Source organism: Nerophis ophidion, linkage group LG04 (genome assembly GCF_033978795.1).
Source record: "Nerophis ophidion isolate RoL-2023_Sa linkage group LG04, RoL_Noph_v1.0, whole genome shotgun sequence".
NCBI classification, from domain to species: domain Eukaryota; kingdom Metazoa; phylum Chordata; class Actinopteri; order Syngnathiformes; family Syngnathidae; genus Nerophis; species Nerophis ophidion.
The window spans coordinates 11,006,920-11,020,211 of record NC_084614.1 but is presented as its reverse complement, the minus strand read 5'-3'; the positions used below and the strand labels follow the sequence as shown (position 1 = coordinate 11,020,211).

At 39.5% G+C, this 13,292-nt stretch overlaps 2 protein-coding genes and 1 long non-coding RNA gene across 3 annotated transcripts in view; 1 reads left to right on the top strand and 2 right to left on the bottom strand.

Moving 5' to 3' along the window:
• The window catches only part of LOC133550901 (androgen receptor-like), an 86,427-nt gene extending 81,043 nt beyond the window's left edge, over nucleotides 1–5,384 (top strand). Inside the window, exons 10-11 of the mRNA XM_061897031.1 lie at nucleotides 66–144; nucleotides 4,305–5,384. The gene's annotated coding sequence lies outside the window, so the exon portion shown is untranslated. The remainder of the gene's footprint in view (nucleotides 1–65; nucleotides 145–4,304) is intronic.
• Nucleotides 1–8,749, bottom strand: part of LOC133550902 (uncharacterized) — a 57,965-nt gene extending 49,216 nt beyond the window's left edge. The window contains exon 1 of the long non-coding RNA XR_009806398.1: nucleotides 8,450–8,749. This is a non-coding gene — a long non-coding RNA (uncharacterized LOC133550902). The remainder of the gene's footprint in view (nucleotides 1–8,449) is intronic.
• Nucleotides 8,750–12,080: 3,331 nt separating this feature from the next.
• LOC133550900 (oligophrenin-1-like) overlaps nucleotides 12,081–13,292 on the bottom strand; it is a 62,291-nt gene continuing 61,079 nt past the window's right edge. The window contains exons 23-24 of the mRNA XM_061897030.1: nucleotides 13,024–13,066; nucleotides 12,081–12,961 (exon numbers count right to left, since the gene is read on the bottom strand). Of these exons, the coding sequence (XP_061753014.1) occupies nucleotides 12,950–12,961; nucleotides 13,024–13,066 (55 nt within the window). The 3' untranslated portion in view covers nucleotides 12,081–12,949. The remainder of the gene's footprint in view (nucleotides 12,962–13,023; nucleotides 13,067–13,292) is intronic.

The window sequence follows — 13,292 nt, the reverse complement described above, 5'->3', positions numbered from 1 at the left end:
ACAAAACAAATAATCAGTCCAACATTTGTCTCAATGTTGCGTCAGGACATTTATGCTTCTTCCAGGAGCAAAAAGATCTTGAAAATGCACCGTCCAAATGTCATGACTTTGTCTTCAGTTGTTCTGCACGTGCAAGTTGTTCAGGTAAGTCTTTGGTATTCTTTCATAATCTATGAACCATGAAAAGCTGTTTGACCATACTTGCCAACCTTGAGACCTCCGTTTTCGTGAGGTGGGGGTTGGGGGGCGTGGTTAAGAGGGGAGGAGTATATTAATAGCTGTTGTGTGCGCAGTTATGGACTGCACTTTCTAAAAGCCGTAGATGTTATTGTCACATATGCACGATTGATTGATTGATTGATTGAAACTTCCATCCATCCATCCATTTTCTACCGCTTAATCCCTTTCGGGGTTGCGGGGGGCGCTGGCGCCTATCTCAGCTACAATCGGGCGGAAGGCAGGGTACACCCTGGACAAGTCGCCACTTCATCGCAGGGCCAACACAGATAGACAGACAACATTCACACTCACATTCACACACTAGGGCCAATTTAGTTTTGCCAATCAACCTATCCCCAGGTGCATGTCTTTGGAGGTGGGAGGAAGCCGGAGTACCCGGAGGGAACCCACGCATTCACGGGGAGAACATGCAAACTCCACACAGAAAGATCCCGAGCCTGGATTTGAACCCAGGACTGCTGGAACTTCGTATTGTGAGGCAGACGCACTAACCCCTCTTCCACCGTGAAGCCCATTGATTGAAACTTTTATTAGTAGATTGCACAGTACAGTACATATTCCATCCATTTGACCACTAAATGGTAACACCGCAATAAGTTTTTCAACTTGTTTAAGTCGGGGTCCACGTTAATCAATTCACGGTACAAATATAAACTATCAGCATAATACAGTCATCACACAAGTTAATCATAATAGTATATACATTGAATTATTTACAATCCGGGGGGTGGGATGAGGAGCTTTGGTTGATATCAGTACTTCAGTCATCAACAATTGCATCAACAGAGAAATGGACATTGAAACAGTGTAGGTCTTACTTAGTAGGATATGTACAGCAAGCAGAGAACACAGTGAGTTCAGATAGCATAAGAACAAGTATATACATTAGAAATACATTTGATTATTTACATTAGGTTATTTACAATCCGGGGAGATGGGATGTGAATGGAGGATGATTAGTAAAGGGTTGAAGTTGCCTGGAGGTGTTGTGGTGCGTGTACAGTAGATGGCAGTATTGTCCTGTTTAAGAGTGGCACGTGCTGTTTACGGCAGACGAACTGCCTTACGGTAGACGTAAACGTGACTGCTGTTGTTGTGTGTTGTTACTGCGCTGGGAGGACGTTAATGAAACTGCCTAACAATAAACCCACATAAGAAACCAAGAACTCGCCCTCGATAATTATACAGTTATAACGTCATTGGGTAGACACGCTCTTTATACACATCACTCAGGTCCGTACGGAGCTGGAGGGGGCGTGGCCTCTGGCTCTGCCTGAATTTCAGGAGAAAATTTGTCCCGGGAGGTTTTCGGGAGAGGCGCTGAATTTCGCTAGTCTCCCGGAAAATCCGGGAGGGTTGGCAAGTATGTGTTTGACAGACGACAACAAAAATTTCTCCAACCATGAAACTTCTGAGGTTTTGTCCACTTTTGTATTCCCTTATCCACTTCCTCCAAAACAGATCTGAAAAGGTATTGATCATTCTTTTGAAATAGACCAGAAGCAAGAGCGGGTTTACGTTTAACTAATGTAACACGATTTTTAAATTATAGCTTCAAACTCATTGACATCAATGATCTTGGTTAGGGGCGGCATTCCTTAAGAATAGCCTGCCCTTCCACAGGATGGTATTAAGTTAAAAGTTAAAGTACCAATGATTGTCACACACACACTAGGTGTGGGGAAATTTGTCCTCTGCATTTGACCCATACCCTTGATCACCCCCTGGGATGTGAGGGGAGCAGTGGGCAGCAGCGGTGCCGCGCCCAGGAATCCTTTATGGTGATTAAACCCCCAATTCCAACCCTTGATGCTGAGTGCCAAGCAGGGTGGCAATGGGTCCCATTGTTTTATAGTCTTTGGTATGACTCGGCCGTGGTTTGAAATCCCAACCTACCAATCTCAGGGCGGACACCCTAACCACTAGGCCACTAAGTAGGTATGCAGGCTTTCAACATCCGAGGATTGTTAGGATATAAAAGAAACCAACATCTTTTTGACCATCCTGGTGAGTTGCTCGCACACACCGTCATGATGGGACGGAGGGTGTTAAACATCCAGTAAATGCCCTTTGGCAGGAATGTAACTTGAATCTTACTTTAGGCCATGGGAGCTAAGGCTTTTCTTAAGTCTCGCTCTGCTCCAACAAGGTTTGTGCCATTCTCTTGAAATTCAAAATGGTCACTGGTCACAGGTTTTCTTACCACTTGAGCCACTCTCCAGTGATTTGATTTCTTCCATGAAAAAAGCCGGCTGACTGGAGCCAATGATGGTAGATTCTATTTTGGAGAAGTCACTATAGAGTGACTGGCTTTTAATAGAGTTTCTAACCTTTACATCTCTTCAATTGATTGTGTGGATGAGCTGGATCCAATCCACTCCTGCCTTTTTCTCTTCAGCTCCCAGAGAATAGTTTTGAGCTGAAGAAACCAGGCAACTGAGGTCTTGAGATTATAGTCCATCCAGAAAAATTTAGGATAAGTTTCGTGGTGGCATTCTAAGATCCAAAAATGATTACATTTTCCTCTAAATTGCTTTGATGTCTGGTTTCTCCGTAGAAATAGGCTGTGTGGCAAATGTTTGTCTTCTGTCTTTTAAAGAAAGTCTGGATCCTCAATAATCGTTTACATGACAAGAATTTAACCACAGACAGACCTCTGGATGCTTCATCTGCAGGATTGGTCTTTGAGCTGACATACCTCCCGTGATCCACTTTCGTAGCCAACCCGTTTGCAACAAAGGTGTGAAAACCTTTGGTCTCAATCCCGAAGTACTTTAACACAGTCTGACTGACTCTGTTTCAATGCACAACATTAGTCTGATGGTTCAAGTAGTTCAGCTCTAATGAAGCATCCTACAACCCATGGAATCACCTTTATCTGATTGTTTGACTTTTGAGAAACCGGACTAACATACCTAAGTTATGTGATTGGAAACCAGATCTCTCGGGTGGGTGTGTGGTGCTGGAGGGGACCCTTCGCATTGTGCATGCGCCAGTCTGAACACGTAGGTTATAACGCAAATCGCATTAAATCATAACAGACCACAACTGAAATGAGGAGGAGACTATTTATTTGTTTAAAAAATTAAAAGAACGTAACATTTTGAAGTGCATCGATGGGAGGAAAAAAATAACTTAGAGATTTATTTAAGAAGGCAGCTAAAGAAATGGAGAATGTCGGCTTAATTCGTACTCCCGAACGAAATACAAGTGAGATAGAAGAGAATGAAGCAGGAATATTATTATAAGGCAAAGAAGAAAGCATACACAAACCTTTTCATGCTGTATTGGTGTACTCCAAACTGATTAGCAATAACTCCTTATTCTACATGACTGGCAAGCTTGTCCAGGACGATAGCAACCCTCATCTGGATCAGTAACAGTCATTTCCTTCGGGTTTAATACTCATTCTGTCAATGAACTCCGACACATTCAAAAGTTTTATTTCCGTGTATCGGAGTCTGAAAATTCCTTCAAAATAACGTCCCTCCTACCAGTCTTTGCTTTAGACCAACATCCGCTCTAAAACATTCTTGGTAGTAGTGTCATGTTCGTAGAACAATCTAAGAACATTTCTTGATGCCGTCTACTATTTAACATTAGCATAGCCATTAAAAATATACAATTTATAATCTGTGCCAATATCACAGCAGACATCAGGTACAACAAAACTAGGCTGTTGACTTGTAGGGAACTTCAGATGGCTTGTTTTGGTGTGAAGTCATTAGTCCACCGGAAAAGCAATACATTAATCCGCGTTAAAAGAATATAAGAACCCCCCAGTGTACAAGACCCACATGGCGTATGACCAATAGTCGCAATAGAGAGTGTCCATGATCACTAAGACTTCACATGTTGGTGTGAAAATTGAAAAAAACTTACTATATTTGAGAAATCAGAGGAATTTATTGCATGGAAACATAGTGACTGTCCGTCAAGCAAAACTGGTGATTATTTCTTGAACATGTTGTCGACTCCAATGCAAGCACAGCAGCAGTAAGTCCAAGACAAAATCCTGCTGTTCCTTTATTTACATTATTTTCTCTTCTTGTGCCTTTTTCCAGCAACAATGCTTTCTCAGCTTTCTTCAAGTGTGCAGATGACGCACTGGATGTAGATGAGCTAGAAGAGTTTCTCCTGCTTGACCTTTTACTTGTCACATTACACACTTTCCCCCGGATCACCATCGTCATGACACTCAGATTTTGCATTTTTATTAACACCATCGTCATTTTTATAAATTTTTTGTTAATTTTGATAAAAATATCACTCATTTAGTTTTCTTTCAACCATGTTAAATGTCCATCCATCCATTTTCTACCGCTTATTCCCTTTTGGGGTCGCTGGCGCCTATGTCAGCTACAATCGGGCGGAAGGCGGGGTACACCCTGGACAAGTCTCCAATTCATCGCAGGGCCAACACAGATAGACAGACAACATTCACACACTAGGGCCAATTTAGTGTTGCCAATCAACCTATCCCCAGGTGCATGTCTTTGGTAGTGGGAGGAAGCCGGAGTACCCGGAGGGAACCCACGCGTTCACGGGGACAACATGCAAACTCCACACAGAAAGATCCCGAGCCTGGATTTGAACCCAGGACTGCAGGAACTTCGTATTGTGAGGCAGACGCACAAACCCCTCTTCCACCGTGAAGCCCAAATTTTGATAAAAATACTCATTTATTTTTCTTTCAACCATGTTAAATGTGACATATGTAATACAAGGTACTGCCACTGGTAAAGTTGCTAAACATGTCAGAGCTTAGTAAATCTAAAAGGCGTTGTTACGATTCTCAACTTATTCATGACAAAGCCAGGAAAAAAACAAAGATTTGTATCAGGGATGCCTTTGAAAGATGGAGACGATTGAAGGCGGAGAAGATTTTTTTCATCTGACGCCAAAATTGTAATAAATGGAAATGGACATTTCATATGTATACTATATTGTCCAATACAGTCTCTGACCTTGTCTAACAAAGCTTGTATGTTTGTGCCACAAATGCTTAGCATGCTAGCCCGGTCAATGTCACATCGACATACAGGCTAACGGGGGAAATATACGACTGTTAGCATGTGTGTCGATGTGTCATCCAACTGACAGGGCAAAATATATTTTCAACAAATAAAAGCTATGTGGATATGGGTAGTGTCAGTGCCTATTTTGTTCTAATTGTGGTTTCTGGTATTGTATGAGCATCAGGCACATATGGGGTGGTATTTGTTTGGCACAATATAATTCTTTACATGTAATGATTTTTTTACTTTGTATTGATGGACATGGTAGTAGGCTATATGATTTATGCGTAATGTGGGTTTGCTCACTATGGAGTTATGCTGAACGAAATATGGCGGTAATTTTACTGTTGGCCTTGGCTTGCAATCAAATTAGGCCTATGTGATATGTAATATAACAAATATTATTATATAAAACTTTCGATGGTGATCTTTGCTGTCAAACTAGACATTTTAGCAGGGTAATGCCAACAATCTGTCCTGACTAAAATATTGCTGCGTAACTTTACAAATACATTTGGCTAATTGACATCAGATGTGGCGTAAATCTTGCAAGAAGCATAAACAAGAGAAACCTACAGCGTAGGACTCGTGGATTGCTATTTGAAGTTCCTTGACCGAGCTTGCAGTGCCATTTCTGGCCACATTTCTACATATGGGACTTTTAATATTTCTTTAATATTTCACATCATTGTTAGACCTTTTAGAATAAAATGTTTCCTGTCTTCTCTGCTCCTCACTTTTTTTTTGATTATGTGGAACAGCAGATACATTTTCTTTAGACACCAAAAGAGATGTTTTTCTTTATTTTCTTGCCTGTGCAATAATGTCTATTTTTTCTTTTGGAGTTGTTCAATCAAAAACATGATTATTTTAAAAGGCTCATATCATGATGTTTTCCCTATTTTTAAAACAATTCATTTTGGTCTACTATATATAATGTAAAGATGGTTCTTTGGTCAAAATGTTACATAGATTTTGGTGTGAAGACCTTTCTTTCTTTTGGCCACTTTTTGACGGACGCAAAATAGGTCTGTTTTGGGAGGTGGAGTTGTTGATGCGAATAAAGCCCTCTTCACCACGCTGACTAGCCTTCCGTCCCCGCCTCGGCAGCCTTGTTTACTACATTAGTTTATATGTTATTTTGCGAAGGCCGCATGAAATATTGACACCATATCACAACATTCCTGATGATATAGCGAGATCAGCGGCTCACCGTGGTTTGTTGTTGGCTCAAAGAGGAGACGATGCGCAGGACACATATTGGCACCCAGCATCAAGGGTGGGAATTGGGGGTTAAATTACCAAATATTATTCCCGGGCGCGGCCACCGCTGCTGCCCACTGCTCCCCTCACCTCCCAGGGGGTGATCAAGAATGATGGGTCAAATGCAGAGAATACTTTTGCCACACCTAGTGGGTGTGTGACAATCTTTGGTACTTTAACTTTAACTTAACATAAAAAGGAAGCCAGGCTGCAAATGTTGTACTATATGCTGGCTATGGTAAAACTTGAAGTGAAGTGAATTATATTTACATCACACTTTTCTCTAGAGACTAAAAGCGCTTTTACAAAGTGAAACCCAATATCTAAGTTACATTTAAAGCAGTGTGGGAGGCCCTTGGAGCAGGTGGGTAAAGTGTCTTGCCCAAGGACACAACAGCAGTGACTAGGATGGAAGAGAGGATCGAACCTGGAACCCTCCAGTTGCTGGCACGGCTGCTCTACCAACCGAGCTATAACGCCTTGTACCAAGTCTTTCTCTCTCAATCTGCGTGTATTGACAATGAAATTATTTTATTTTCTATAATCATGTTAGTACTTTAACTGCACTGCTGCTTTGATCACTTGAACACAATAGAGGCTTGAGCCGGTTATACAGAAAGCAGCGCAACGAGTTACATCACGGACGTAATAATGAATTACATTACTAACTGCTCTGATCATTGCCAAACAATGTAGACACTAGTTCAATTAAAAGTAGTTATTAGGAAAATCAGTCTTTATTTTCCCGGAGAAAAGTGACAAAATTGTTACAGTAAAAGGCTAAGCTAGCTACACAACAAATCGACGTATTGTTCACATATTTTCAAGACGACTGTTATTAGTAATACTTACTGTTTCATTATCTCCTCCATTACCATAAATCGCAGAAACCGAGCTTGCCATTAAAAGTAGTTTTTAGGAAAATCCATTATTTTTTGAAGGTCAGTGGTTGAAGCACTCGTAGCGACTTCTTCACAGATGAAGGCACACTGCCACAAATTACACAAGTTAAAAGTAAGGCACTTTTTACTCAGATGAGGCTGAAAGTTTGTGTAGTGACCTGTGCTGGTTAAATGTCCCTTGTGGATCAATAAAGTTTGTCTAAGTCTAAAGCAGCCTACAACAGAGCATGTTCTTTATTGGGTTTCATCGCGGATATGATATGGTTGTGGGTCCGATGTAAATTAAAAAATGTCGGACTCGGGCAAGGATGTTTGGGTAAATCTCTTCGTCACAGGTTGGAAAACGTCAGAAGTCAGAGCAAATTCCAAACGGACCGTTTGGTGGAAGTATGGAACAAGGCAAGATTGTTTTACAAATATCGCCGGTGATGCTTCCATAGTTTGATTACAAATTTTCTGGATTTATGCAGATCCCAAATACACATAAGCAAGTGCCAAAAGGTGAGAAAAGTTGGTTTTGAATGATAGGGTCCTTTCAAGAGTAGGTTTAAAAAAACAACAAAACAAAAAAAACACCTCCAACACAGTGGAGTCGGTCTCACATCAACACATTGCATGTCATTAATTGTAACAGCTGTACTGTCACTGTCAGAGAAACCACGTCACTGCAATGTCTTTTTAACAGCTGTTACGTGCAGCAAGGGCCAGGGTTCTGTCAAAATGAGCTGCCTTGTCAAACAAAGCTACCAGTTGTTATTCTGTAAACAACAGTGATGAAAAGTCAAACGTAGTCTACCATTGTTTGCCTTAATGTGATCTTTTTCAAGCCGTGTATAAATGCTTACTGGTCAGAAGACACAATGAAAGAAACACAATTTAAAATAATGACTTGGATTTTAATTTGTTCTGAAGAGAACTTAAGCATTGATTCGCTGCGTGCGCATGACAAAACAGCTCATGTTGACAAAGATTGGTCTTTAGGTCATTTGACACCCCAGGCAGTAGTACTGTAAGGATTGCTCTCACCTGAAATGTTTCCTGATCTCACTTTCGAAGACATCGATGGCTGGTGGACGTGTTGCTCTGTGGGCTGTCATGCAGGTTGTCAGATGCAGGCGTGGCGCGCCAACTTTCCCAATGACTTGCCCAAAATGTGTCCTTAACACCATGATTTATCATTTTCCACGAAACGTCTACTTGTGTGTCCTTTTCCCCATAAATCTAGGCTGGAGTTTACTTTTTCCAAAATATCAGGAGTTTTTACTGCTGCTGGAAAACAAGAGGCAGTGTTGGCCGTCCCACTTTTTTGTAACTGTTTTGAAAACAAATGTTACATGTATGCATTATCCTATTATAGCTCACATTCTGTATTGTGTTTTGGAAAAAAGGTTGTCATGAACGTTACTTAATTCATTGAAAATATGATACAAAAGACAAAACATTTTTATGCATACGTATTTATTCAGTTATAAACTTTAATTCACTTTCTTCTTTCCTTCATGGATCTACACTTTACCGCTGCCGGTAGTTTTTTCTGTTTTTATTGTAATATTTTCAGAATGTGTGTGTTCTATTTTTGGACAAATAAAAATAAAACAATCTAAAGTTGTGTTCATGTTTTAGTTTTAATGCCATTATTTTAATAGTCCGGCCCGCGTTTACACAGATTTTCCTCCATGCGGCCCCTGAGCTGAAATGAGTTTGACACCTCTGGTGTACACGGACCCTGAAAAAATTATCTATGAAATGCATTTTCATGCATCACCCCTAAAATCAGAATACTTTACTTTGACATGCGCAGAACATAACATAAACGGAAAGGTCTGTTATTATTTCTGCTATGGCGCCACTATTTGGACAAGTTCGCTCACTGCAGGTGCTGAAAAAACATACTTTCAGTGTGAACAGACAAGGTTTTGTGCATTTTTGTTTGTTCGATGTTATCACTATTTATTTACCTTTTTTTTTTTCTGTTCACTACTTTTGTTTTACCTCTCTTTTTGAAATTGAGCTGTTCTGTGCCATTTATGTCGCAATCTGTACAAGTTGCCACACATCTTCATGTAACGACATTCTATGTACATGCACAAGGCTAGCAGTTAGCACTTGGATTAGCGGTAAAGTCGTGAATACAACAGCTCATTAAGACGACAACTGGACCCTTTCTTTTATCGTTACGACACAACACTCCATACCACTCTTTTGTTTTCGCTAGTCTCATTTTAAAGCAACAAACTCAACAGTATATAATGATACTTCTGTACATGTTGAATGGGGCAGACAGCAGCAGGACAATCGCTTCATTCCAAGACTATTACATTTAGTCTCGCTCCACCACCAAAGTATTTCTGACATCAAAGACATGGGCAGAAAGGATAACTCCAACCCGAATGTTGGAAGATGTGTTTTCATGCGCTACATTCTGAATGACGATTGGCATATCCCACACGTCTCGATCGGAATTAAATTTTGATTCAAACGTTTGTGATAAAGTCAGAATATTCCTAATGCATGTTTACATAAAACATTTTTAGTGCGGTTAGGATCTTAATTGTTGCGATCCGCTGCACGGATCGTTTGTCGTTTGGATTTTTGAGTTTGTGTGTGCACTTCCTGATTTGTTTCTGTCGCCATAGTTGCATATTTGTTTCACCTGTTCCTTGTTTCCGGACTCTCACCTGCTTGTTGATTACCATCCTTATTTAAGCCTGCATTTTCTGTGACTCGTTCTCGGATCCTAGCCTTGTTTCCCTCAACAAGTGACGACGCTAACTCCCGACATTGGTAAACCTGTTTTTGTACTTGTTAGCTTATATGCTATTACTGTGTCTAGTTCCCTAGCTTAATGCTAGCGCTTTTGGTTTGTCTTTTCTACATAGCACCAGTGTTTCTGTTCTTAGTCTGTTTTTAGTTAATAAACCAACATTTCTTACCTTTATGCTGTGTCCAAGCCTGAACTGCATCCTGGAAGAAGCACCTTAACCACCATGCCTAGCAGACGTCACATTAATCCTATTAAATGTGTCCATGTACACATAGCTAGTGTTTTTTGTTTCCCCAAATATGGAACATATACCGTTGTACATTGAATTGGTTTTGGCATCTTTAATGTGGAAAATGTATGAATTTGTCCCCCGCATTCTTTCATTTTTCTGTATTTGGTACTCTGTAAAAATAGATTGGACACACCCAATCTATTTCATACTTCTTTAATTTGTTTGTTTTATAGAATGTTAATAAGATTACAATGTTATGCAGAGGTGTACTTACAACTATTTCATAGACAAATTATACTATTTATAGTCGCTGCGGAGAGTGGGGTGCCTAGGCAATGGGCGCGAAATGTTTTCTTTTTCCTAGGGGGGAGGCGTTAAAGGGAAAATAATTTAAAAAAAAACTGCTCTAAATACTCTTTTTTAATTTTTTTATTTATTTATAAACACGACTTGCAACAACTAGGTATATGACAATGAACTGTATTAATGATAGCCGCTGTAAAACTCCCGATGGTGAGTATTAACGTTTCAAATTAAAATGATCGAGAAAAGGTGATTGAAAACTGCACCTTGGTAAATTCGTGGACAGACTGGCAACAGCTCACTAGCTTAAATGCTAACATGAAAACAAGAGACATTCATGTCTTTCCCTGTTAACCTATATAAACACATTACTGTCGGAGCAACTAAGATAATCAATTGTGCACATTGAACCTACAAGTTGTGCTCTCTTAGTCCAAAGTCATCGTTCTTTCCTCAGAGGAATACAAGATGGAAGTGTTTTTATGGAGCGATAAGGACCGCTGAACAGAGTGGGACGCCACAGCCCATACAATAAATGATAATAAATGATATGTTTCATTTGTTACACACTTTTCATTAAAATACATCTTAAAGTGCTACAGTACAAAAATATTTAAAACATTAAAAGTTTAGCTAATAAAGCAAAAGAAGTACTAAGACTAAAACACAACCGGTGAGGCATAAAAAACAAAACATGCAAAATAGTGTATTTTATAACACTGTGTATATTTATTTTAGTTATTTAAAAATATTACTTGGTTAAAAGATGTCAGTGTGTGTTTAAGTACATTTTTAATGCATTCAACAATACCGGGATAAAAATGATAACCGTGATAATTTTGGTCATGATAGGCATGATATAAAGTTCCCTAGTTTGTATTGATAGGGGCATCGAATAAATCCTAAAGATATGGTTTTAGTGCATTAGTATGTGGGTGAGCAAGCAGAGATGCTGCAAAGTGGAATGGGCGAAAATGGCCAAAGATAGGTGTACATCGGTGCATAGGTGGCATCGTATTCAAAAAGACTTAAAGCTGTGATTGCTGCCAAAGGTGCATCAACAAAGTATTGAGCAAAAGCTGTGAATACTTATGTACGTGTGATGTTTTCATCTTTTAGTTTTAATAAATTTGTAAAATAAAAAATGATCGCATACATAAATTAATAGACGTTCCCACAAATATGAATATGTAGCATTAAATGCATTGGCGAAAAAGTGAATTTTGAGTCCTTGTCTCAATCTTATTTTACATTGTTGAAATCAAATGTTTGCAAAGCCCGAACAAAAACCTCTGTGTCGCCAAAGTATCCACAGCATGTAGAAATGTGCGAACGTGAAGCATGAAGATGGCGTGAAGCAGCGCACATTACGTTTATTTCACTCTTGATACATCTCATCTTTGCTGTGACAGAGGGCGAATGTCAGGTTTTTGTGCGTACGCAAGCTCAATACATGAGACCCCTGGTGAATTGGAAAGGGGAAAACGTGTAGTCAATTATTATCTTTAGTGACACCCTCAGTTACGTTATTTTTATGGCATAGAAACGAAAGAGTATCAGGCTTCTTTGTCCGACTATTCACATCGTTCATATTTATTTGTTCTCTTTATGAAAACATGAGAAAGCAAACACAATTTTCAAGTTGAAGGAAAAGAAAACAAGGAGAATCAATATGGAACAAAACAACAAAAAAGTAGCTTAAAATGTAACCCTTTTTGGAAGTGCAAACAGAAACATTTGATCAAAAGTTGAAGTAGGAGGGTAGGAAATACTTTAAAGTATTCTTAGTTCATGGCCTCTGAAAGAGCAACACGTTTACCTTATGAACACTGTACTGACATTTTCAGGTTTATTTTGGACACAAATCTATTGGCTATTTTTTGATTAAGATCATAATATAAAAGTGCACTTGAACTATTGTGAATCAGACAAGTTAAAGAACATTACAAAGTGTTTTGAGACAATTACAAGTTAGTCGTTTTAGTAACCAATCAATACTTTTACCAGCGTGGAACAAGACTGTGTAAAAAAAAAGGAACTCTTTTCACTTTAGAATGATGTTCAAAAACAAAAATGTGCTTGAACATTCAAAAGTCACTGCTTGTGTTGTTTTTTGCAACACACGCACGCACACACACACACACACACAATGGAACTTGTTCTGCGAGTTGATGTGCGACTCTTCACACTACGAGCAGCTTGCCGTGTTGAGGCCGCACTGCCTTGTCTAGCTTGAATTCTGAGGAGAGATCAGACGTTTCATCAGAAGATACTAAGAGAAATAAAAAGTGCTAATCTCACCTCTTTTTTCACATTTGTAGCTGCTGACTGTGAGACTGGATCACTACATGGAGGAAATGCAAGCATGTTACATGGGTGCACTGTTTTCACCTGCAGTATATTTGGATGTATTTCAAGTAAGATGCAGTATGTTACACAACATGAGTACACCAAAACTTTCTGGGATTGAGGCTGTTACTCACACAACACTAATCATGTATTCATTCAACTTGAATAGTAACTTGGGAATGAATGAGAAATCAATGAAGTAAATGCAACAGAGCCCATGT